The sequence below is a fragment of the Melospiza georgiana genome, chromosome 5, assembly GCF_028018845.1.
Source record: "Melospiza georgiana isolate bMelGeo1 chromosome 5, bMelGeo1.pri, whole genome shotgun sequence".
Lineage (NCBI taxonomy): Eukaryota > Metazoa > Chordata > Aves > Passeriformes > Passerellidae > Melospiza > Melospiza georgiana.
This window is the reverse complement of record NC_080434.1, coordinates 51,254,453-51,277,975: the sequence shown is the minus strand read 5'-3', so window position 1 is coordinate 51,277,975 and position 23,523 is coordinate 51,254,453. Positions and strand designations below refer to the sequence as shown.

Genomic DNA, 23,523 nt, shown 5'->3' with positions numbered 1-23,523 from the left:
TGATTTATTGGTGGGTTTGATTACTGGCCTCTTTGCCTTACGTGCCTACCTCCTTAAAAAAAAGTTTGCTTTTTATAGCAGAAAAGTGTTTTATTGTGTCTGAAGTATGCTCAAAATTTTTATTTGACGCATACATACTTCTTGCTTTTTTATTTTTGAAAGGGTGAGAAATACCCTTTTTAGGAAAAAGAGCTTTTGTTATGATACCATGATAATTTCTGCTGTTTCCTTTAGAGTTTGGGGGGATGCTTGGAGTTTGTCTCTCTGAGTTTGTGTGCTGGAAAGGAGGGATGTGACTGCTGGTGGGCTGTGGTGGGTATGTTGTACAGAAAAGCAGTTGCCATGTGGATTGCAACGGATCGGGGGAATCACAGTTTCGTGGATGAAACTGTTTTCAATTAACAATGGCTTTGTAAAAGAAGGGTCTGCTAGAAAAACTGAAAAGAGAAGTAAAAATACCACTGTCCAGGTAGTCATAGTTCAACAATATGCAGTTAATGTTGACTTGTTTCTTTCCTCGCCTTTCAGAGTTTTTGAACACCTGAAAACAGTTTCTGTGGAATGTGCTTTTTTGTTTAGATGTTTTTTTTAGGCATGAACAGTTTATGTAGAATATCCAAAGTTAAAATTAATAAGTCTAGGATACTGTACTTTAATTGCTTACATAAGTTTTTATAGAATGCTTTTAATGAATATATTCTCTTTGTTCCTCAAGGATCACTAACTGTTGAGGATTGTGTGGTTCATATTGATCTGAATTTGGCAAAAGTGATTCATGAAAAATGGAAAGAATCTATTCTGGTCAGTAGATTTCTTGTTTATGATGCATTGTGGCATGCCTGTATTTTGTCAGACCATTTGTCTTGGTCTAAAGGTATTATCTTTGTAAGAACAATGATAAAATATAATAGTAGTTTGTAAAACCTGTGGAGTGTATCAGTATGTCATAATCATTGGAGCTATTGAAAAATGTTTTAAGGGACGTCATGAGTGCCTCATCATGAAAACAAGATTCTTAAAAAAGAAGGATCATAGTGCACAATTTCACTACAAGATTGATGAAGAATTCCACTGGCCAAAAATCCTTATTGGTTTTTTGACCTGTAAATACAATTCTTTGATTAATTATTCTCTATACAAAACATCTCCGCGTGCAATAATTGAGATGAGTTCTCTAACTTATGTTCCTTTACAGCTCTGTGAAACTTGGAATGCCTTTTGGCAAAATTTTTATTTGGGTTATGTAATTAAGCCTATGAAGTCTTAGCAGTGGGGCATGTTTCTCTGGTTTGATGTGTTTTTAGCAAGATAATTTTAGCTTACAAATTTCACTTCAGAATTATTTTTCCTAAATATATTTTTTAAAATACCGAATCTTTGAGAAGTATTGCAAGACCTTATTTTGAAATTGTTTTAATTAGAAGCTAACACTTGCAAAGTTTTCCTGCAAAATTCATAACTTACAACATTCACGATTTTACTATTTTTATTTAGAAGCGTCAGAGGAGAGATGAATCTTCTAAGTCGTCTGCAGAAGGTGTGTCATGTATTGCTTTTAATTGTAAAAGTACTTAATGTTCATTATAAAAGCATTTAATTATTTGAAACTTAAGGTTGCAAATGCTCCATCCATTGAAAAATGATGACTTTATTTATTAGACTAAATTGTATTGCCTTTGGATCCATTTACCAATTTCATATGATGTGTGGGGGAGGGGAGAGCAGTTAATTAAAAGCAGAATCACTAGTTCCAGATAAAGCCTATAATTTTATGTTGTTCAGAAAACTTGGAGAAGCTCTGGTTGAAGCAGACAGCCTTTTGGTAGGAATTATCTGTGGCAAGAAAACGAGCAGTCAGAGAATTACTAGCAGAGTAAGATTTCTGCAGGCGAGGAAGGGAGGTCAGGAATACAACACTGACAAGTTGTTCATCAGAGGTGATTTTAGCAGGAAGATGGATACCTTGTTTAAAAAGTGTTAACATCTCTTGCAGTCCAGTTTTCATTCAGGTCCCAGAAGAAATGTCCCTCTATGGCAGAACCCCACTGCAGACTTGGACTGCAATGTGGGTGCAAACTAGTGACCAAACAATGCTGTTGCCATTAACTTGTGGAAGTAGAAAACGAGATTGTTAAGCATCTGTCCTTAAGTTGTAGAAGAAAGGCAGGTATAAATACTAGTCAGTGATTCTTTTATAAAAGCAAACAAGCCCCACCTAATGTATGTGCAAGGTGATTTACAGCTTTAAGAAACGTCTTAACACTTGAGAATTTGGTGAGGAAGTCTGGTGGTTTTCTTTTATTTCACAAAATAGATAAAGATGATCAGACAGTCTTTGGAAAATTGAAGTGGAGAAGGTGAAAGCCGTGTGTTGGTTTTTGTTTTAGCATTAATAATCTTGTTTTAACAAAACTCAAACTGTGTAGATTGAAAAACTTGTCTTAATTATTTTGTCATTGCATGTATATATAACCAAGTAAGTGTTTTGTCACCCTACTTTTATTGTTTTTGAATGTCCTACAGTGTTTCAGCAGATAGATACAGATGACTCAGAAGTGCTGTTATCTCAGAATGCAGACAGCAAAACACAGAAGAAGAAATCGAGCTTGGCTGCAGACACATCTAATAATGTACAGACAAAAACCCCAGCAACATCAGATGTTTTTCCATTTATGGATCATTGGAATGCTCAGATTCAGAAAGTTTCTCTCAGGCAAATAATTTCTGAAGAAATAGCGATGCAGGAGAGAGAGGACCTGGTATGGATAGCACCATTTTTTAAACGTGGATTAGATTCATTTCTGTTAGTGAAATAGGGTATGTCTTATTTGGTGACTCATCCCTATGTTGCTGATTACAGCTTGAATTTGTGACAAAAATGCATGCCAATTCGTATTGTTGATAACTGTGATACAGAAGTTTTGCTTGAGGTAGATGGTTCTGTTTGAAAAATACAGTCTCATTCAGAATATAATATTTTGGTTGTTTTCACACAGATCATGCTGCATTTTACTATCCAGGCTAGCATTTGTGTTTGGTTGAATTATTTTTTGGTTGCTCAGCTAAAACCAAAGATCAGTATAATCTTCCATGCTTTTCATTGTGACAGCAGTATCAAAAAAAAAATTCTTAGTTGGCTCCATGCCTTGTCTAGAAGTGTACTGAATTGGCTGTAATGTTTTGTTTTGTTTTTTTTGTTTTTGTTAGGAGAACCCACAATATTCCTAACAGATGGGACATTAAAATAAGTACTTGAGGTTAATCTGCAACAAATTTCTGTACCCAATTCTAAAATAACTCTTTAATAGATTTTTACTAGTTCTTTGTTTTCCACGCAGAATTCCTGTACCCTGCCTGTTTGGCTTGTGCCTGATACTGCCCTCTACTGCCCCACTGATGTTCAGAACAGGTGTTCTTATTTGTAATGGTCTCTGATAAGCAGCTGTCCTAAAGTAGAGGAGCTCTGAAGTGGTGTAGGAAGTTGTATGAATTAGCCTGTACTTGGAAAATGGCTTGTGAATTCTTTCTTTGAACTGCATGTATGTGCCCTACTGATAACAACAAATGTCACGTCCACAGCTTTACTTTCAGTTTGAATTCATGGAGCTTGGCTTTATCTTGACCACTTTTTTTCTTTTTAAAAAAAATCTGAATATTGGAACGATCATTCCAATTGATTCTAGATTATAATTATGTCACCTTCTCAGATGACAACTAAGAATATTTATTATAGACACAGCTTCTGATACATCAAACCAAAATTGTTTATACTGCTTAATAATGAGGTATTGTTTCAACCCCAGGCCCTCAGTATAAAGAGGAGGACTTTGCACAAGCTTAGCACTGGACTGAATGGACTGGCAGGGAATAAATTCCAAAACCTAAATCCCTCCTAAAAATCCTCATTTTACTTTGTCCAAATTATGGGGGACCTACAGCTGCATTACTTCAAAAGACTGCAGAGTGCTGCAGTGGTGTATGATACAACTCACCTGTCCTTACTTTATGCTGATCAGTGTGGCAGGCTGGTATGGCACATTGTCATTGCTGTGGGTGCATACCAACTGAGTAGATACTTCTAAAATGGTAACAAATAATGGCAAAGTTGGATTGGCTCCACCTTTACTGTATTTTTTTTCTAATGAAGAACTTTTAATATATTTCTTTTGTTTTCTGGGTAGAATCGTGTTCCTTCTACAGCCAGAAAAGACTGTGCTGCTAAACTAAAGGAGAAGCAACTTTTTGAGATGTTTCCAACTATTAATCAGAATTTCTTAATGGATGTCTTCAGGGACAACAAGTAAGAAATCCTATTACTTCTTTGTAAAAATGGTACTCAGTTACAGTCATAAATATTGAGAGTTAAGATGCTACTAAAGAATGGTTTTTTGCAAAGTAGTGCTTTTTGTTACTCTAAATAAAGGCAAAAAGGGTATAAAACTCAGTTTAGACACATTTCTTTTTAGGGCAGAATAGACAGTTTCTTTCACTGGGAGAAGAGTGTCTCTTGCTGTTGACCACTGTCTGACTGTCAGTGGAACTGCTTATTTTCTTGAGAGCTGGGGTTTAAATCTAGTGGGAGAAATGAGTGGGTGTGGTAATAGTAGGATTGCAGGAAATGGCATCTGCCCAAGAGGAAAACACAATCATCACCTGGTGTTACCTGTGAGTACTTTCCTGGTTACTGCAGCTGCTCTGAGGGAATGAACCATCTCTCTATGCCTTCCTGCTGACATTCTCTCTCTCTTCTGCATTATGTTTCTGGGATATATGTCTACCTTCTTAAATCCAAGTGTCTGTGAAGTTTCTACCTTCTTAAATCCAAGTTTCTTTTTTTTTTTAAGAGAAACATCTTTTTTCATCCTTGGCCATTTGAATTCTGTCTCTACATATGGGTTTGCATACCTACTTGTCAGTCATGCTGCTTGTCCAGGTTGTTATAAAAATCTTTCCTGTTTAAAATATATCCTTCATCCATTTTTATAATTCAAACATTTCACCATCTTATTTTTCACGTTCAAAATTGTCCTCATAGTGTTGCCTTTCCCAAAATCTGTCTTTACTTTTGATCAGTCTGTTCTTGTTAGCTTACTAAAGAGCAAGAATAAAGAAGAAAAACAGCTTATTAGAAAGCTGTTGGCAACTGATGTCTTACTTAATTAAATTTGATAACAAAGTTTGACTAAAAATACAAGGATTTACCCTCATTAGGGTTTCAGAAAACTGAGCTAGTTTTAAATTAGTTTGAACTATCTAACCTTTACCAGAGAAGATTTAAGATGAACTATCTTACTCAGCCCAAAGAGCAGCATTTATTAATATCTTTTTGATTAAGGTAGGATGCAATTTATTTCAGTTATGTAATTTTCCTTTTAATGTTCAAGTGCCCCTCAGTTATGTTTCAGTCGACCAAGACTGCATGTGTGTTGATGCCCGTAATTCCCTACAAGGAGTTTGCAAGCCTTTCTTTAATGAGCTGGAATATTCCATTCCTCTGTTTATTTTCATTGTAATCTAGTTCTGTAACAATATCAATGTTTGTTATAATGAATTTAGATAACTATAGCAGCTATTAATATATATTTGTAAAGTTACTGACTTTATTTATCCTTTACAGCTACTCTTTAGAACAAACTGAACAGTTTCTGAACTGTGTTCTGGAGGCAGATCCTGTACAAACAGTTATAGCTCAAGAAACTGCTCAGCAAAATGAAATTGTTTCTTCCTACAATGCTGCAAAGAACCGTGAGAAGAAGGTATTTATATTTTTTTTAACCATAGTTATAAACATAGCCAAAATGATGCTAATGGAAACACCCTACAATGCACCTGTAACTTCAACAATATGAATTCCTACAGGCAAAAAAAAGTAAGGAAGAGGATGATCCTTTATGTGAAATGTTTCAAGACTTTGAGTATCCACAGTATGATGATTTAAGAGCAGAAGCTTTTTGTCACCAGCAAAAGAGACAGGAATGTTTGAAAAAGGCTGGAGAGGCCTATCGCATGGGTATGAAGCCTGTGGCAGCATTTTATGCACATCAGGTAAACAAAAATATTGTGCTTTTTGTCTGAACTTAGGGAGGTGTTTAAACCCTGAGTTGGAAGTGATAAGGAAAACATCATGCCTGCTAGAGTTGATGAATTTGGTCACTGTTCCCTGTTCCCTGTGTATTATATTGACAATCACAAGTAAATTTGCTTCCACTAGTAATGATACTGGCCCAGGAAGCTAATGTAACCAAATCTAGTATGAGACCTCATGAAAGGTGATATCTAGTGCTTAGTCACACATGCTCCTTTGTCTTAGATCTCTTTCACATCCCATCATGTCCTTGTAAACACCAAGATTTGTGTCCAAGTGATCTGGCTAGGTTCACTGGAGTGTGACATGGACTGCAACAAACATAATGTTTTTGAATCCTCTGTATATGTTGGTGCTGAACTGTTCTTAGACACATCTTCTGTACTTTATAGGAGTCAGACAGGTGTTAAGATGTCATCTTTTGCCACTGAATCTTGTTTGCTTCATCCTCCATATATCTTGGGCAAGATTGCTGCCTGCTGTCTTCGCTTCTTCATTCTGACTATCTTTATGGCTACAGTCTGTCTTGGGTTGGGATAAATGAGGTGTGTATGTCATGCTTTTCATGATACATCTGGTTATGGACTGTAGATCTGCTGCTGATCAGTCTTTCATGCTCTGACCTTGGAGCACTAGCTCTTTGGTCTTAATTCAGGCACATTTCTTAGAATGCACCAGTTTGAGTACTGCTGATCAGTGCTGTTGATCCTACTCTTGCTTTTAAGTCTAATCTCTTCTTGTAATCAAAGTTCCTCTACATTGGCTTCTTAGTGCCTTCACAGGCACTAAGCATGTCCCTTGACATCATGCTTAAAAAATGTGTTACAAGTATCTTCAAAGGTTGTAGTTTTCCCCGATCTAATAGTATATAAAAATTCAGTAAGAATTCACAGTATAGAAGCATTTAATTCTAAACTTGGAATTGTATTATGACAGAACAAAAATGTAATAATAAATCAATTGAATTTGCTTATTCAAAAAGCTTTCATGCAAGTGGTGTAACTAAATGTTTAGATTGTTACTGTGCATGTAGGAAGTACAGATTATCAATTTTTATAATAAACTTTTTATGGTTTTTATGTGTTTTATCCTGTTTCATATATTCTTGAAGTTTTGAGACAAAGATGTTCAGGATTTTAAATAGAAGTGTAATTTCAGGTACTTACTTTGGTTCTTATCCATAAGAACAAATACAATCTATTGTAAATCTATTGAAATTTATTTATTATATACTTTCCTTTAGGTAATAAAAAGGCAAACTAGTCTACCTTTATTAATAAAAAATACTTTATTCCCGGTGGCCTTTGTCTTGGGAATCCTTTGCAAGTGGGGTTACAGAGCTGCTGTCTTGGGTCTGACACTAACACACTTCGAGTGATCCATTTTAAGAAAGTGTAAGACAGATTTTCACTTTTGTTCTCTTGAGCCTTTATCAGTCCAATACCTGGAGTTCCTTCCATTCCTTTTTAGACTGTGCCTACAGATCTTCAAGGACATAATTTGATGCTTTGATCTCTCAGATACTACCATTGCAAGGTTCGTGGGAAGGAGCTGGTACTTGTTCACTCTGTAGTAAGGTGACTAACTGTACTGGTCCTTGCCCTCATTCCAGAAGAGACTTACTGACCTTGTCAGTCATAAAATATGTCAAAAAGTATTGGGAGAGATGATAGATGATGATATTATTATTATTGTTGTTGTTGTTGTTACTGTTACTATTATTATTGTTATTATTTACCCTTGGCTTGTCTGAAATTTCGGGAATGCATTTGGAAGAATTAACCTCAAATACAACAGTCAGCAGGCTTTTCCTAATCTGTTGGGCAGTTTCTCTGATACTTTCATCATAATTTTAGCAAAATACTTGCAGGAAATAAAAAATCTATTGTTAGGAAAATAAATTTGCAACTCATTATGGAGTGTAACTTGTTAGCTTACGTACAGACCTTATGATTTTGTGCCTTTTCTGCCTTTTTTTCCCTCCTTTTAAGGCTTTTGTTATAATGTCTTCTTTGTGCCAGTTTTGAGTAGTTTCTCACAAACAGATTTAATGAAATCTTCCTGTGAGTAGGTCTCACTGAGCATCTTGCAGAAGTTCTGCTAGAATTATAAATTTTATTAGTTCAAACTTGAACTAAAAGCACCCTGCCAGTGCTGTCATTTTGAAACCACTGAGCAGTGTGGAGCTAAAATTATTTCTTGGTGTGTAATAGTCACTGTGCTTATGAATAAAGGGTCACCTTCATGAGCAGAAGATGAAAGAAGCTAACCATGCTGCTGCTGTGCAAATCTTTGAGAGAGTAAATACTTCCTTGCTGCCTATGAATGTGTTGGATTTGCATGGTCTCCATGTGGATGAAGCCGTGAATCAATTGTCCAGAGTACTCCAGGAGAAAAGGGAAGGTAGGGTTTAGGTAATAATTCTTACTCCTAAAAATTATTCTCATGATGAGAAGAAATCATGATGCATGGCAATATTAGAGGGAATGAATGTGCTTTAATAACATAATAATATATGTTAAAAACAACTAGGCTTTGTGTTGTCTTGTTTTCAAAGTACCCCAGTGGAATTGTTTTTCTTTAACATGACAATGATTTTTGTTGTTCCTGTCTTGCCCCCCTCCCCCTGCTTCTTGGTAAATCTTCTTCCTTGTGTTTTATCCCTTTTTATTACTATTATTGAATACTTGGTCTGTCCTTCATGACATTTTTTACTGAGATGATGATGCAACCATATGTCTTCCCATTGCATTGCTTTGTCACAACTATGTTGCTTTTATAATCTTAAAAGAAAAATTACTGTGTTGGAATTGTAACAACAGTGATGATATGGTCTTCAACTTCTACATGAAAGTGTGAGATCTGAGCTACCTTTCAGAAACTTCTGTTATCAGTTTGTTGGCAGCAATGCTTGAGATCAGAATGCTGCTGCTTCCAGAAATGTCATTTTATGCAGTTTTGCTTGAGAGCTCATTTTTTCTCATAGTGGAGAGTTCAAGTACTTCATGAGTGTCCATGCTGTAAAAAGATCAGTTTTCTGCATTACCAGTTTACCCTCTAAATTTAAGCACACTGGGAATGCTTCTGTAACAAATATTTCTTACACAAGGTACTGCCACATAAACAGGATTTTTTGAAGGAGCTGCTCCTCAGAGTATAAATAAAAGTGTTCAGTGAGGCTTTAGATAACCCTTGTCTTTCAATATGCACCAGAGATAATTAAATTCCATTATCTGGTCAATTCCTGTAATGACATTTGTGCAATTTAAACTGTAACCTAGTGCTTTTTAGAACTAAATTTCCAGAACTGTACTTAAATCAGCAATGCTGAAATTGATAGTAGGGGCTCTCTGTTCAGTCTATTTACCTAAAGCTGAAAAAAAAAATTAGTTAATTTCACTGTATGTACATGGGAAAAGGAACAATACTGGGAACTTTCTTTTGCTGCCAGAATTAACAGTAAATAAATATAAAACCTAAATAAAGTTACTGTGTGGGGGAGAGTAGTTGAAAAAACACGTAATGTGAACTGATAATTCCAAACTGGCAAATCTAGTTGTGAGAATCCAGTTTAATATTTTTTCCTCTTTTTCAAGCTCTTCATCAATTTAGGTTGCTGTTATCTCTGGGAAGAGAGCAATTTCTTTCGTTATCATGGCTAAGGGCCCTAATAAAACTCATGGAATGTGTTGATCTGTTGAATTCCATGCTCCAACATAGCAGAAGATAGTCCAAATAATGTGGCATAAGTGTCAAAAGCTGGATTTATATTTTCTTTCTTCTTAATTTCTTTATTCAATAAAATGTTATTTCTTTATTCACATTAATTTAAGATAAAACATGAAGCAATACAGGAGCACCACTTAAAAATTCAGTGCATGACACTCACCTCTTTTAATTTTGTAATTTAAATTTATATCACAGAATGTAAATTCCAGTTGAATATTAGATGACAGTAAAGCTTCTATGAAATTGGAGGGATTTTGTGATTGTTACATTATGCATTTTGCAAGCAGTCTAGATTTCAAGTTTGACTTTTTCAAAATGGGGGAAAATGGCTATTTGTATCTAAAATATGCATATCATCATGGGAAAACAAAGCACCAAATGAGTAGTGAGAGTTTCCAGAGGAATGCATGGAAGGCTTGTACTGCATGCCAAGTCTCTGCTGAGGAGAACTTGAAGTGTTGCAATTCCTGCTGTTGCAGAGTACCAGCAGAGTGGTGGCAAACCATATCTCAGTGTTATCACGGGAAGAGGAAGCCATAGTCAGGGAGGAGTTGCTCGCATCAGACCAGCAGCTATCCGATACCTCACAAGCCACAACTTCAGGTGAGTTTAGATTTTTGTTACTGATAATTTTTTTTTCTTGAACCACATTTAAATAACTGAAAATTGAAGTTTAGTTTTAGAATGCTGTTAAACTACTGCACAGATTAGGGCACGTCTGCTGTTTCAGATTAAATTAACTCAATTGTTTCACAAATCTGATGCAGTTGTGTAGTAGCTGTTAAATGTGAATTCCTTTCCTCTGAGATAGTTTAATTCCATATTTCCATTCAAGATTGCTAGTTTTACTGTGAAAAATTGTTAATCCTGCTTTTTATTTGTTGCAATACTTGCATTTGTGTTCAGTTTATGAGGGATAGCAATTTAGTAAGTCTGGGCTCGCACCAATGTGTTGGCTGATTTTTATATAGAGCAGTGTAGGAAGGTGAGACTCAAAACCAGCAATGACTTCCCATTTCTTTCTTGGCTTCTACAAAATAGAAGGATGAAAATCCATTTCAAAAGAAGAGGAAATGAAAGGGGAACAGGAATAGAAGAGCAGAATTAATAACCAAGAATATTCAGCAGCTTTTTCTTTGCTCGGATCTTCATCTTAGTTTCTGCCTTTTCAAGGTCTTCATATCTCCAGACACTGAAAAATCCTTCTTCACTGTCACATCTGTTGATCACATAATGCTGATTTCCTGACTCTCACATGCACATATACTTGACTGAGGACCTTAGCACTTTCCATATGTTTGATGAGAATTGAAGGTGATGCATTGCATATAGTTTACATGTTGAAGCTTCTTTTTTTCTTGTTTCATAGGTTCACAGAAATAAAACCAGGCTGCCTGAAAGTCATGCTGAATTGAGGAGTTGTGGAAAGAGGAATATAGAAACTGAGGTGTCAGATGACTTCTGGGTAACAGAAGAAACCCCATGTTTTGAACAGCTGCACTGGTATTTTTCAGTCCGTTTTAAAGGAGGATATTTTATTAAACTGGTCTCAATTTACAGCAAGTGGATTTTTCAGTATGTTTCCAATAATTTTTTTCTGTGGAGTAGAACTTTTTTTGAACCTGCAAAAGGAAGATACTTAAAAGGATTTGAAGTCTCAGAAATGCAGATTTAAGAATTTTGCTGAGAAATATATGATGTTTTTAACAGAAGTTAAGATACAATTTTTAATATAACTATCTTCTTAGCATACCTAATCTGCCTTTTGACCCTTGCACGTCTTGATTGCTGTGGCTTCTGTACTTCTAAAACATATTATTTTATACAAAGTTATTTTGTAATTCAGAACTTTTGCTAAACCCTTCAGAATAGCAAAGGAGAGGCAGAAACTGAGCAACTACTGGTATTTCAAATCCAGTTACATCTGAGTGCTGAGTATTTCCAGGTTTCTTTAAAAATCTTGTGTCTTTTTAGTGGTTATGTTGAGTTCACCAGTTCTGTTATCCTGACTTCCCTCAAAACTTCTCCAAATCCTGAAGGAGGTTGCATATAAGGCCAGCTGTGTGTTTGGTAATTTGGCAGATTTAGTGTGATCTCTTAAAGGAAAACCACAATGCTGTTATTCAGTCTCTTTTGGAGATCCACCTACTGGATTAAAATTGTTTCTTTCTTTGTAGCTTTTAAATTCAGCAAATGCAGTATTGTTTTACTTAACAAGTGTCTAATAATGATGTCTTCATTCTCTGTGTATTGTTTGGTGATTTCCTTTTAGAAAATATGATAATGAGACATTTTAAATATATTTTTAACATCAAAGTGAATACTAATATTGCAGAAGTAATTGCCTAACTGGAAAATCTGGGAGTACAAAAGTTACTCTGATTTTGATGGCATTGCATTAGCATCTAGAAATATCTGTGTAAAAACCAAAACAACATAAAAAGACCCCAAGCAAAACCCTTCAGAAATGAAATATAAACGTCTCTACTTTTGCACGTGTTTCCAGTACACAATCAGAACACTTTTTTAATAGAAATATCTTGTAGAATACATCACTATTTTTATTTATCTTTGCCTCCTGAAGGGCATATGAATTTTTGTTGTACGGCTTTTTCAGAACAGGTGTGAGTTGTGTATTAGGAATAATATTAATAGATTAAGGATTAATGTGAGGAATTTTTAAATTTTTAACCACTTTGCAGTAAATTTTATCAAGGAACTACATGCACATAGAGTTTGTATATGAATCCATATGTGTGTGCAAATTCTTCAATTTGCATACATGAGGACTAATAAACAAAGAACTTCTGTGAGAAAAGCTGTCCACAGAAATAGGTTTCACTTGAAAACGTGTCTGTGTAAGTTGCTGACAGGCTGAAAGACATGATGTTTCCTGAATATGTCTGTATTTAATATATACACAGTGACTATGATGCATGGTAGACTTAAAAATTAGTTTGTCGTGCTTCAAGAGATACAGTTATCTTTTCCTGGTGATTTCAAGTGGAAGAATAGCTTGAGTAATACTTAATCAAAGAGATTCTTTCTATAATAGACTGCCATAATAAGTTTGATATTTTTTGTGGGTACTTAGATCATCTGAATTATGTCCTTTCTCTGTTTCCTTCTCTCTGCCTTGCTCTGGGAATCAGTGAGTGAAATACAAAAGATCTGTGGTCCCCTTACAGCACTAACAGAGCTTTTTCTGCCACTGCATGATGTCCTGTGTGAAGTCCACACTCCATCCTCTGTGACAGTGCCTAAAATGGATTGAGATGCTGTTTAGGCACTTGGCCTCATGACAACAGTTCAGACTATCAGCTGTACAGAGTTGCAAATGCTAGAATTATCTCAGCAGAGCCAGAATCTTTGTTTTGGACCAAGGGACTTCCTTCTGTTCCTGAACAGGTTTTCCTTAGTGCTGCTGTTTATACCAAATGGAGTTGCAGCTCTCTGGGACAGCTCTTTGCAGTACAGTCTCTGTTGGTTGGCCTGGGTGGCTGCTGTGTGTTGAGCTGCTTGGGTGCCCAAGCCCTAGGGAGATGTGCCTGTAAACAAGGAAGTGCCAACACTTCTGGTTGTTTTGGGAGGTAGCCTGATTCACTCAGCATATTCACACCATTCCTGACATGGACAAAGACAGCTTAGATTTTAGTTCAAAACACAAGCAGAAAAAGTTTTCGTCTTGCCCATCTGTTCATCATAATCTAGTTGACAACTTTACCCTGGAGATGAGAAACACAGCTTTTTGCCTTCTTCTGGCTTAGCAAGTGGATGATAATGATTGCAGTTGACTCTCACTTCCCCAGAACATGCTCTGACCAACATGCTCAGGAATATTTTTGAAATTGCCACTTCCTGAGCCTCTTTCAAAATTACCACTGCACGCAAAAAGTGCAAGCTTAAGGGGACAAAAGAGATTAAAGAATTAAAAGTGCATAAACAGTCTCTGGGAGTGGGCTAAGACTTTCAAGAAAGGTACTGTTCCTGGTGAGCTTCAGTGTCCTTTCAGACTGTTTTTTCATCCTTTATTCCTATTTGGATAAATACATTAAAAATGTTCAGGGTAAAATCAGCTCTACCCAGTGCTAGGAGAATTTTTCTTCAGTCTGTCAAAATCAGCAGAGAAATACACAGCTCAAGAGCAGTTTTGAATACTCTTCTCTCTTCCTCTCTTCACTGGCTTTCATTGGGGTGCATGTTGAGGTTCATGAACATTCTCTGAATGCCCTGCCTGGGGTAAATTGGTCATTCACCTACATGTGTTGTTTGATTACCAGCTGAACTTTGATGGAGATGATGGCTTAAAATCATAACACTGGCAAAACCAGTCTTGCCTCTATCAGCTTCAGCTGCTCAAAATGAGGCATTGCAGTTCTGACTCAGAGAAAATGTAATGATCCTCTGAGGGATCTCAAGCACTTGCTTAAAAGCTGTGCTGAGCTGGATACAGAATAGGTCTGAAGATGAGTGCACGGAGTAAAAGTAAGTAGAGTTTTATCAGTAAGGATCTCCATGCCTTCAGCTACTTGCCAATATTCCAGAAAAACAACACTGAAGTTCTTGTATTTCTCTGAATGATTTTATAATGTATTCTGGGATGAATTCTTTGAAATATAGTTATTTCGAAATGGTATTTCAAAGTAGGTTATATTTTAGAAGTTCCAACCATTCTGATGTCTCTTGCAGTGAGAATCCATGAGAAACCAGAGGTATCGTGTAAATTCTGTATCATCTTACAATTAAAATAGCAGTATTGCCACCAGCACTCTGAAATAATGTACAACTGTTTCTGTAGCACTTTCTGTTCTTCAACAGCATGTGATGGTGATGAATGGTAGCCTTTAATATGTGACTTTTTGTGTCTTCTTTTACAAAACATTTTAATAGTTATGCCAAGTTTTAATTTAGGAAAATTACCATTTTTTAATATACAAAATTAATACTTGTGCTAACATTGATGAGTGATCCTAAAGTGAAAAAAAAAAAGGCCAGAGGTGCAATGAAGAAAGTTGTCTGAAGTAATGTGACTGTTGAAAACCATTTCAGTTGATTGTGAAAGTAGTATGGCAAAAATATTTCAGGATACCTTGACAATACTTAATGACTTTGGCTTTTGCTTTTAATATCATGTGGTACACCCCCGCTCAAAACCCAACCAAAGCCCAACTATTCATGCTATTTCAGCTAAATAAACTTTGCAGAGGATTAAATGAGTAGATGTGAATACACATGTGAAAACACCTAGTATTGCAGCTACCAATTGTAAAAGCTGTTAGGACCAGTACATTGGAAGATACAAATTTCTATTTTTAAATTAAAACAAAAAATGATTTTTTTTATTTGTATAAAGTTGTACTTTTGCTGTTAACTATAATTTTGTTTTTTACTGAAATAGTTTTGTAATTTGCATTTAAAATTTCTAATATGAAATGGAATTTACAGAATATAGTTTAATAAAGGATTTTTGTCACAAGTATAGCCTTCTGTCTTTCCTTGGAAAACTATGTTGCAGCTTGTATCAAATTTTTTCAAATAGTAGTCTTGGAGTTCTGCATGAAAGCCACTTGCTTGGCTTCAGGATACCATCTGTAGGGAGATGAAGTAACCATCTGCAGGCATAAAAAGGAACAGATTTGTGGCCTGGATTTCAGTGCTGTGAGTGCGAGCTGAATGCTCAAATTACTGAGAACGAGGGTCATGGTTTCAGATTTTTTTTTGACCTGAAGTAGCTGAAGAGATGCTATTCCAGGCTGGCTTACTCATGGGAGAGTGACAGCAGCAGTGTACACCAAGGGGAGGAGTGGTCTGACCACTGCAGCAGTGGGACTTTGGGGGAGGGAAGTGTTCTGCAGAGGCCTCATTTAGCAGGAGCCTGTGGATCAGAGGCAGTGAGAGTGGATCCTGAGAGAGCCCAGCACTGTACTGTGGTAGATACAGAGCTAGCAAGCCTGGCTTTTCCCATGCCTGCCCAGTTCTGGTCAGGTGCAGGTATTGTCCTGGAAATGTGGCATGACACCGAAGTGCTGACTGGAGTCTAACCTGTTTTATTAGCTCAGTTTGAGGAAATTTGCTGTGACCCCAGATGACTCCTGCAGAATCATTCCTATGGCTTTATTGCCTTGACTGCAGAGACAAGTCAGGCTTGTGCATTTCCACAGCAAAGCACTAACTCAACTCATAAGCTGTTCAAGAGAGCAGGGAAAACAGGTTTTGGGAAGGTGTGGAAGCTTGGCAGATGCTGGTTTAAATGTGACGTGGCTGATCCTGAGTCACGGTTCTTAGACCACAGCATTGGTAAACGTCTCACTAGTTCTGTGCTCTTTAGTTACAGGACTCCCTGCTCTGGCAGTGTGGCTGAAGGTCCAGCTTGGGCATTAGTCTCAAATTGATGTTTTAAAGTAGAGGTACTGCTCCTGGACTTGCCTTCTGTCTTGAAGCAACTTAACTCCTAACCTTGCATTTCATCCTGACTCACCAGTTTCTGTTTCAGTTCATGCCCTTTTCTTCCTGTGTGCTGGGATAGTCTTGAGCACCTCCCTGCTTCCAGATGGGAGCTTGTTCTTCCAAAGAAACCCTGTGCCCTTCTGAGAGTCTGTCTCCCTATTTAAATAAGAGTAATAGGGTATTGTAGTCTGTTCTTACTTAGGAAAATGATTTGAACTTTAGGACTGAAAACTGTACTGTGGTAAAATAAAAATATTGCTAGAGACAAACGTTTGTCACATAATTAAACGTTTGACACATAATTAAATGTGTCTGCCGGTGGAATGTGTCAGGTAGCCTGACAATAGGTGGTGCCCTTGCCAATGGCATAGAGTGATGGTGGCCGCACTTCTTACTGTGCCCCTACCAGAGCAGAGTTGTTTCTCTGTATGACAGGTGCTAAAGGATGTTATTACACATCACGTGCTGTTCATTGCTTCCTCAGAGGGAGATACTGTATTTGGACTATTATTTTGGTGAATTTTTTTCTTCTTTATAGATGGGTGGGGTAGAGTTGGTTTTCAAAATACACTTGCTGCTCTGGGCTAGAGATGGGCAAGACAAGTTCATTTTTGCGCACAGGTTTGAAGATGGTAGTGTCAGGGTTTCTCCATCAGCTGCCCTGGGTTAGTTTTACAGGTTGGATGCTTGGACAGATCAGTCTGTTTGGAAACCAACATAAAGGCATTGTGCTGTTTGGTGAAGTTCTGTGCCACTGTGGATATTACTGGTGGCACAGTCTTCTTGAATACCATGATAGGGAAGGTCCCCCGTGATGTTGCTTGACTTTGCATCGTGGGGCCTGGCTGGGCTAGCAGTGGTTTCTCATTAGTTGCCACTAATTTGTAAGCAACTGCATGGATCAGTGTTATTTTTGTATTATCTTGAGAAACAGCACTCTCCTTAATAGACATCTGTGGCTACTCCTGGCCAGGAGAGCAAGCAGTGGAAATCCTCTGCCAGAGCCATAGATTTCATCAGGTTGGTCTGTAAATGAAGAAATGGCAGCCCTGTGAAGCTGGTGTGTGCGAGCTCTCTATAACAGTGTTTGCTCCATGTCAGCTAACTCACAAGGTATTGTCTTGGATTCTGGGTCTCAAAATCAGAGTAAAAGTAGGCTTCTTCACCTGTGTGCCCTTCTTGCCTTTCCAGATTGTCTCCTTTTACTGTCTTGCAGTGCCATATAGACAGGTTTGAGCATTTATCAGGGTAGCCATGTAAAGTAGCTACTTTAATATGCTGTAGACAGCAGAAGATCCTTGGAGGGATGATGCACTCTGGCAGACAGGGGGGCTTCCCTTTGGGAGCAGGTCAGGGCACCTATGTCAGGCTTCTGTTCAGAGTCTTCTTCTGGGGTAACATCTCCATGTCTATGGACTAGAAAGGAGAAACTAGCTGGTGAGGCAGAGAGCCTGAGACTGAGCAGTGTAACTATCCCCGTCTCTTTTGAAGCAGGAGCAAGTGGGAAAAGCACATTCAAAACAAAACCAGCTGCTGCCTTCATACTGCTGTTTCCCAAGGGGAGCCCCGGTGGCCTCTCCCATAGCGGGGCAAGAGGCCTGGTTTGTTTTCTTTCCTGACAAGCCGAATGTAGTCAGCAGCACCAGCGGGGCATGGCCCGGCCGCGGGTGCGGGGCTGGGGCTGGAGCAGGCACTGTGGAGCAGGGATCAGGGTGTCTGCTCTCTCCGTGGGTGTCGGGCCCTGAGCCGGGACCCACCCGGAGCCGCCGCTGCCCGGGCTGCGGGAGCAGGGAAGGGGGAGCCCCGGGACGGCGGCGGCGGGGCCGCTGAGGGAAGAGGCTCCCTCCGCCACCTCCCTGCTGTGACCGGCGCAGCCCGGCGGCTCCCGGGCGGAGCCAAAGGAGGAGCCAGCCTTTGCTGGGCCGGGCAGCCGCGCCAGGAGCGCCTCGGCGGCTCTGGGGCCTGGGCCTCAGGACAGCCCCGGGTGAGCGGTGGTTTCACAGAGGAAACAGCCGGGGCCTCCTCCATGCTTACAGCAAAGCCACTGGCGTTAGTTTTACATTAGATCCAGGTGGGGGAAGGAAGTGTGAATGTCCCCCCGGGAGAGAGAAATGGCAAGAGTCAGAGAGTTTAGAGAAACAGACGTGGGTTTGCACGTTCTGCACGTTCTCCCTTCGAAAATTTAAGAAAAGAATTTTAAAATTAGGCTCTTTTAAAGCAAGCACACATTTAGTGTGTTGTTTATATCTCTGATGCTGGACATAAGCAGCACATAATTATTTTTTTTATAAAAATCATCTAGAACAAGAGAAAGGCTTGTAGGGTTAAATACAACTGGTATCAAGATTTACTTCCTGAGCATTGCACACACCATACCCTCTGAGGCAGACCAAAATCAGAGCTGAGCAAATCTGAGAACAGAAAGGAAATCAGGCAGGGGGGACAGGAGCAGCAGCTTCTGCCAGTCAGAGAGGTCTGCTCTAAGCCCCATGAGGTGGCAAATGTCCTCCCAGAGTGCCAACAAAAAAAAAAAAAAAAAAAAAAAAAACAACAAACAAACAAAAAAAAAAAACCACCACAGCTAGGCAAACACAGAAAGAATCTTGTTCCTTCAATAGGGCAGATGAGTATTTTGGAAATAGTACCTGATATGGGGGAAGAAGATTGAATTAGTTATTAGACACTGGAACAGGTTGCCAGGGAGGCTGTTGGACACCTCAAGAATGGCATTGTTCAAAGTCAGGTTGGATAAGGCCTGGGGCAAGCTGGTCTAATGGGAAGTGTCCCTGTCCATGGCCTGGGAGGCTGGGACTGGATGACCATTCCAACCCTTAAACATTCTGTGATTATATGATGTGACTGCTTTTATGCTAGGCTTTCTCAGAATGAGAGACGGGGGAGTTAAGTAACCCTCAGTGCAGTTCCTAAGCACGCTTCACTTTCAAGAAAGGGGATGTAGGTTTTCATGTCACTCAAGTGATCTTCCCGTATATTGCCCACCAGTTCCACGCTGACGTCACAGGAGGAATTTAGGACACCAGATTCTGTGTATTCCAAGAAAACATTCAGTATGTAAATGTTAGTTTTGTCACAGCCCATGTTGCTGTCAACCTGATCTCAAGAGAACTATCCCAGAGAAATAACTAATTAGTAACCTCTACACAGTGGGGAAACATGAAAGTAATAAAGAATAGTTCTGTAGTTGAGATAACAGAAGGCTGTGGTCTCAGAAAGTGGGGAAATCTCGGCCTGCCTTCCCTCAGAAGTATATGGGGTTAATGCATGGAGCTGCATCAGTCTTGAAAAGAGGCTGGATGAATGGAGATGACCGCACCCAAGTGCCAAACCCAAGTTTGATCAACTCAGGGTTTTCTGTTTGCACAACTCAGGGTTTTCTGTTTTGGTCCTGAGAGGTCTGTGCTGCTCAGGCATGACCAGGTCTGAGTTGCTTTGTGCCTTGTACACATCTCAGCACTGCACCCAGAAACTGGGAAGCTCAGGGCCAAATCCTGCAGAGCAGGAGTAGCTGGAAGGCTGCTCTGTAGCCCCTGAAGCATAGGGCAAGCCTGTCACTGAAGAGGAAGAGGCAATGGCATGGGAAGGGGGTCAGGAGCTGAATTGAAAGTTGAACTTTAGACCTCAGGAAGGAGTCAAGAGAGTCCACAGGGAGGGGGTGGCATTTCAAGCATGTTCCTTCATTTAGACTTCTCTGGAGGGCTTTGACTCACCTTCTGAAGCCTCTGGTTCTGCCCACACAATGTGTCAGGAGCCTGCCTTATGCTAGATTTTGGGTTCTGCTTTATCAGGCTTCAGTTTGTGCCCCCTCACTACCAAAGCTGAGGGGTATGCAACCCACAATGTTAGGTTCCTGAGGAGCCAAAGCCCAAGCTCATGAAGGTGTAGTAAATAACGTGTGAGACTTTTACCAAAATCCGCATAGGAAGTGCTTGTGAGACTGCGTTTTCATTTCCTCTTTCAGATTGAGTGCTCTCGCAATGCGTGATGCAGAAGTCACTGTGCCTGCTCTGCTTCAGAGGCTCCCTCCGCAATGCTCTCTGCCATGTCGTGAGGAAGCCTCCCTTGTGCTGAGGTATCTGTTCCTGGGAAGGGAATGACTTCACCTCCAGGCTGAAATGTGTCTGGGTGACCTACCTGATTTCCCCTATACTGCCCAGGAATTCAGGAAAACAAATGGGCACATCCCAGTTTTCCCAACACACAGCTGGCATCTTGACCACATACATTTTTCCTGCCTCCCTTTGAAAATGATACCAAAAAAGAATTAGGCTCTTTTTTTACAAAATAGGTGTATTTCTTCTTGTGTTTTGTTTATATGTCTGGAGCAGTGATCATCTGGGACAGAAGAAAGGCTTGTAGGGTTAAAGAGTGTCATGGTTTACTTCCTGAGCATTGCACTTACCACATTATCCGATGCAGACCAAAATCTGAGCTGAGTGAATCTCAGAATTAAAAGGAAATCAGGCAGGGGGGACAGGAACAGCATCCTTCCTTAATGTCAACCCCCTTCCTAATACCAGCACCTTCCTTTTTTCTCCAAGAGGGACAAAAAGCAGTGGATTAAGAAGAAATGTGACTTTTCTTGTAGATTGACCGATGTTAAGACCCTGGGTAATGTTATTTTACATAATTTCTTATAAACCCTTAGTTATTTGTGGTTTGAGACTTTATTTTTGCTGTCACCCTACTTCTCAATGCAAAAATAAATTACAAGCCTTTGCTCCATCCCCATAAATATTTTCTGCAACAAGTTGTTTGTTTCTGAAAGTCACAGATAATGACTCATAATGAGTTTTTGAAAAAGGGAAGCAATGTATTTTTTAATGTATTCACTATTCTCTCACAGCCAGATGTTCCCCTTCATTGCACAGCATGAGGAGGTGGAAAGGAGCCAAAAAACTGCGTTAAGAAAGAAAAAAACTCCCAAAAGCCAATCCAACAAACAACCAAGGATCAAGAGGAACAGGTCAGGTGTCAATTTTACATCTAACTTTGTAATTACCTACATGTGCATGGAGCTGAGGCTCTTTTGTTGGAGTTCCAGGTCTCTTAGAAGTTAAATAATGGATCAAATGCATGAAGCATGTGTGTTACTGAGAAAGATCTCAAATAAATAAAATTCAACTATTTTTGGGAAGTTATTGGGTCAAGATAATTCAGGAAATGTAGTGGAGGGAAATGGGTGGAAATCAAGACATGTTAGAACGCATCTCTTACTCTACAGTTTTGGTTTTTTGCTGAGTTCACTCAGTTCAAAAGTTGTTTATGAAGTATTTTACAGATGGATGCACTATTTCCAAAATGCAAACTACTTAGCCAGATGGCTTCACATCTGGATTAATCTCAGCATGAAATAGAGAAGAGTAGTTGCGTTTTTAAGTATCTGCTCTCTGTAGCAGACCTAAAATTGGTGATGATCACCAAAGACATTTATATCAGTATAATTTGCAAATAGTATTTATTTCTCTACTTCTGACAGTTCTGAATATTTCTGATGGAAACATTTCAGAATATTTGGGTGTCTGATTTGCTTTATCACAGTTGCAATGGAAACTTACTGCCTGATTGCTTAGGCTGCTGTTGGGAAACCCAAACCTAGTTAAAAACCAGATGAGTAGATGTTTAATGTGAAAATGAGGAAACACAAGTTCTCACATAAACTGGTGAAGTGCTGAAGCCCCTTATTCAAAATCTTGTCTCAAACTAAAAGGAAGATTGAAGATTTTAAGAAGATAGGATTCCCAAAGTGCCTTCTGTGAGCCTTCCTTAACTTCATCACTGTTGATAATCGACTGAATTAATTTCATTTTGTAGGGAAAAGAGACAAATTGATTCTCCAGCCTAAGCATGTTTACATAGGCTATATTCTTTTTATTTTTTGGCACAAACTGCCTTTCATCTACACATAAATTGTCTTTTTGTTTCCTTTTTGCTTTATCTTGTAAATTATTCTGTTGGTTTTTAATCTTTCTTGGAAGCAGTATGACTGTATCTTGGAATGCATGGTACTGTCATAATGTTAATGTGGACCGATTCATTAGCTGTCTTCAGAAAGTTTCCATCCTGCAATGAACATAAAATGCATGGCATTAGATCTTGATCAGGCAGTCTGTTGCTACTGTTTCATGGTTAGGCATGGTTAGAGATAATTTCACTGAGCCCAAAATACTTGCTGAAAAGGACTTGCTTTCCACTTCTGTGCCTCTGGGTTTCAAGGCTGCTTGGGAAGCCAGTGCTTGTGCCCCTGCCTGAGGACCAGATGTTCCACTGCGCTGGTCATCCGGGCCCTTCGCCTCCAGCTCAGGGGCAGCTCTCCTGCTGTGCCAGTGTGCTTGGGCTGCTTCAGGAGAATGAATGGCACAGGAGTGCCCTCCCTGCAGTCTTATTGCCTGATCAGACAAAGTGGAGAACCTCTTGTGCTGATGGATTCTAAAGTGTAGACAATAGACACCTGAAATCCTGAAACTACCGTCACAGTTTTGCTTTCAGTGTTGTGGTAGTTGTGGCAGTAGCTGGAAGTGATGCGGATCTGCCCAGCTCAGTTTGTCTGTGCTGGGAAAGGTGGGAGTCTCAATGTCTGTGGTGCCTTCACCTGCTCAGCCTCCTTTTGCTGGTAGAAGAGAGGACATATAGGCTGGTAAAATGATACTACTGATCAATCCTGACCAGAACTTCAGAGGCATCCTCACTGAATTACAACAGAACCATGCACACCAATGTTGAATCAGCCCTAAGTGCCTTGGGTTTTTGCACAAAGTCAGTTAGTTAAACGTGCACACTCTCCTCTGTAAAGGCAGGGCCATATTCCAGGGAGGGCCATATTCCAGTTAGCAGAAAAATCCTGAATGTCATTCTGCTACTGGTGTGTGAATAGCTCGTAGCCATGCTGGGCAGTTGTTGAACTGCTCCTTTTCTCCTCACACGTACTGAGCTGCTGGGCTGGGCTGTGACATTAGCCCCTGTAGCAGGGAGGAGGCAGCTGCAGGAGCAGCAGAGTACAAAGAGAAAGCTTTCTGCAGCCTGGAGGGTTTGCCTCCCTCCCCCATCTACAAGGTTTTTACATCTGCTCCTGTAGTCACCAAAGACAGAAAGATATAGCAACCCACAACAAACCCACAGAGGCAGAGCTGTGAAGCTCTCCCCAGAAAGCTGACTTACGCTAAACCTCTCCACTCCTTCTCGTCACTCTGCATCTGGCTCTGCTGTGACTGCTGCCTCCAGATGAACTACACCCAGTTGCCAGG

At 39.3% G+C, this 23,523-nt stretch overlaps 1 protein-coding gene across 3 annotated transcripts in view; it reads left to right on the top strand.

Annotated features, from left to right (window-relative positions):
- N4BP2 (NEDD4 binding protein 2) overlaps positions 1–15,290 on the top strand; it is a 35,715-nt gene extending 20,425 nt beyond the window's left edge. For 2 of the 3 annotated variants that reach the window (XM_058024226.1, XM_058024227.1), the window contains exons 11-19: positions 716–801; positions 1,495–1,537; positions 2,524–2,759; positions 4,182–4,300; positions 5,618–5,756; positions 5,860–6,045; positions 8,320–8,488; positions 10,294–10,417; positions 11,184–15,290. In XM_058024226.1, coding sequence (XP_057880209.1) covers positions 716–801; positions 1,495–1,537; positions 2,524–2,759; positions 4,182–4,300; positions 5,618–5,756; positions 5,860–6,045; positions 8,320–8,488; positions 10,294–10,417; positions 11,184–11,229 — 1,148 coding nt within the window. In that variant the 3' untranslated portion in view covers positions 11,230–15,290. Of the gene's footprint in view, positions 1–715; positions 802–1,494; positions 1,538–2,523; positions 2,818–4,181; positions 4,301–5,617; positions 5,757–5,859; positions 6,046–8,319; positions 8,489–10,293; positions 10,418–11,183 lie in introns of those variants that run through there. The other variant, XM_058024228.1, reaches the window with a different exon arrangement.
- The last annotated feature ends 8,233 nt before the right edge of the window (positions 15,291–23,523 follow it).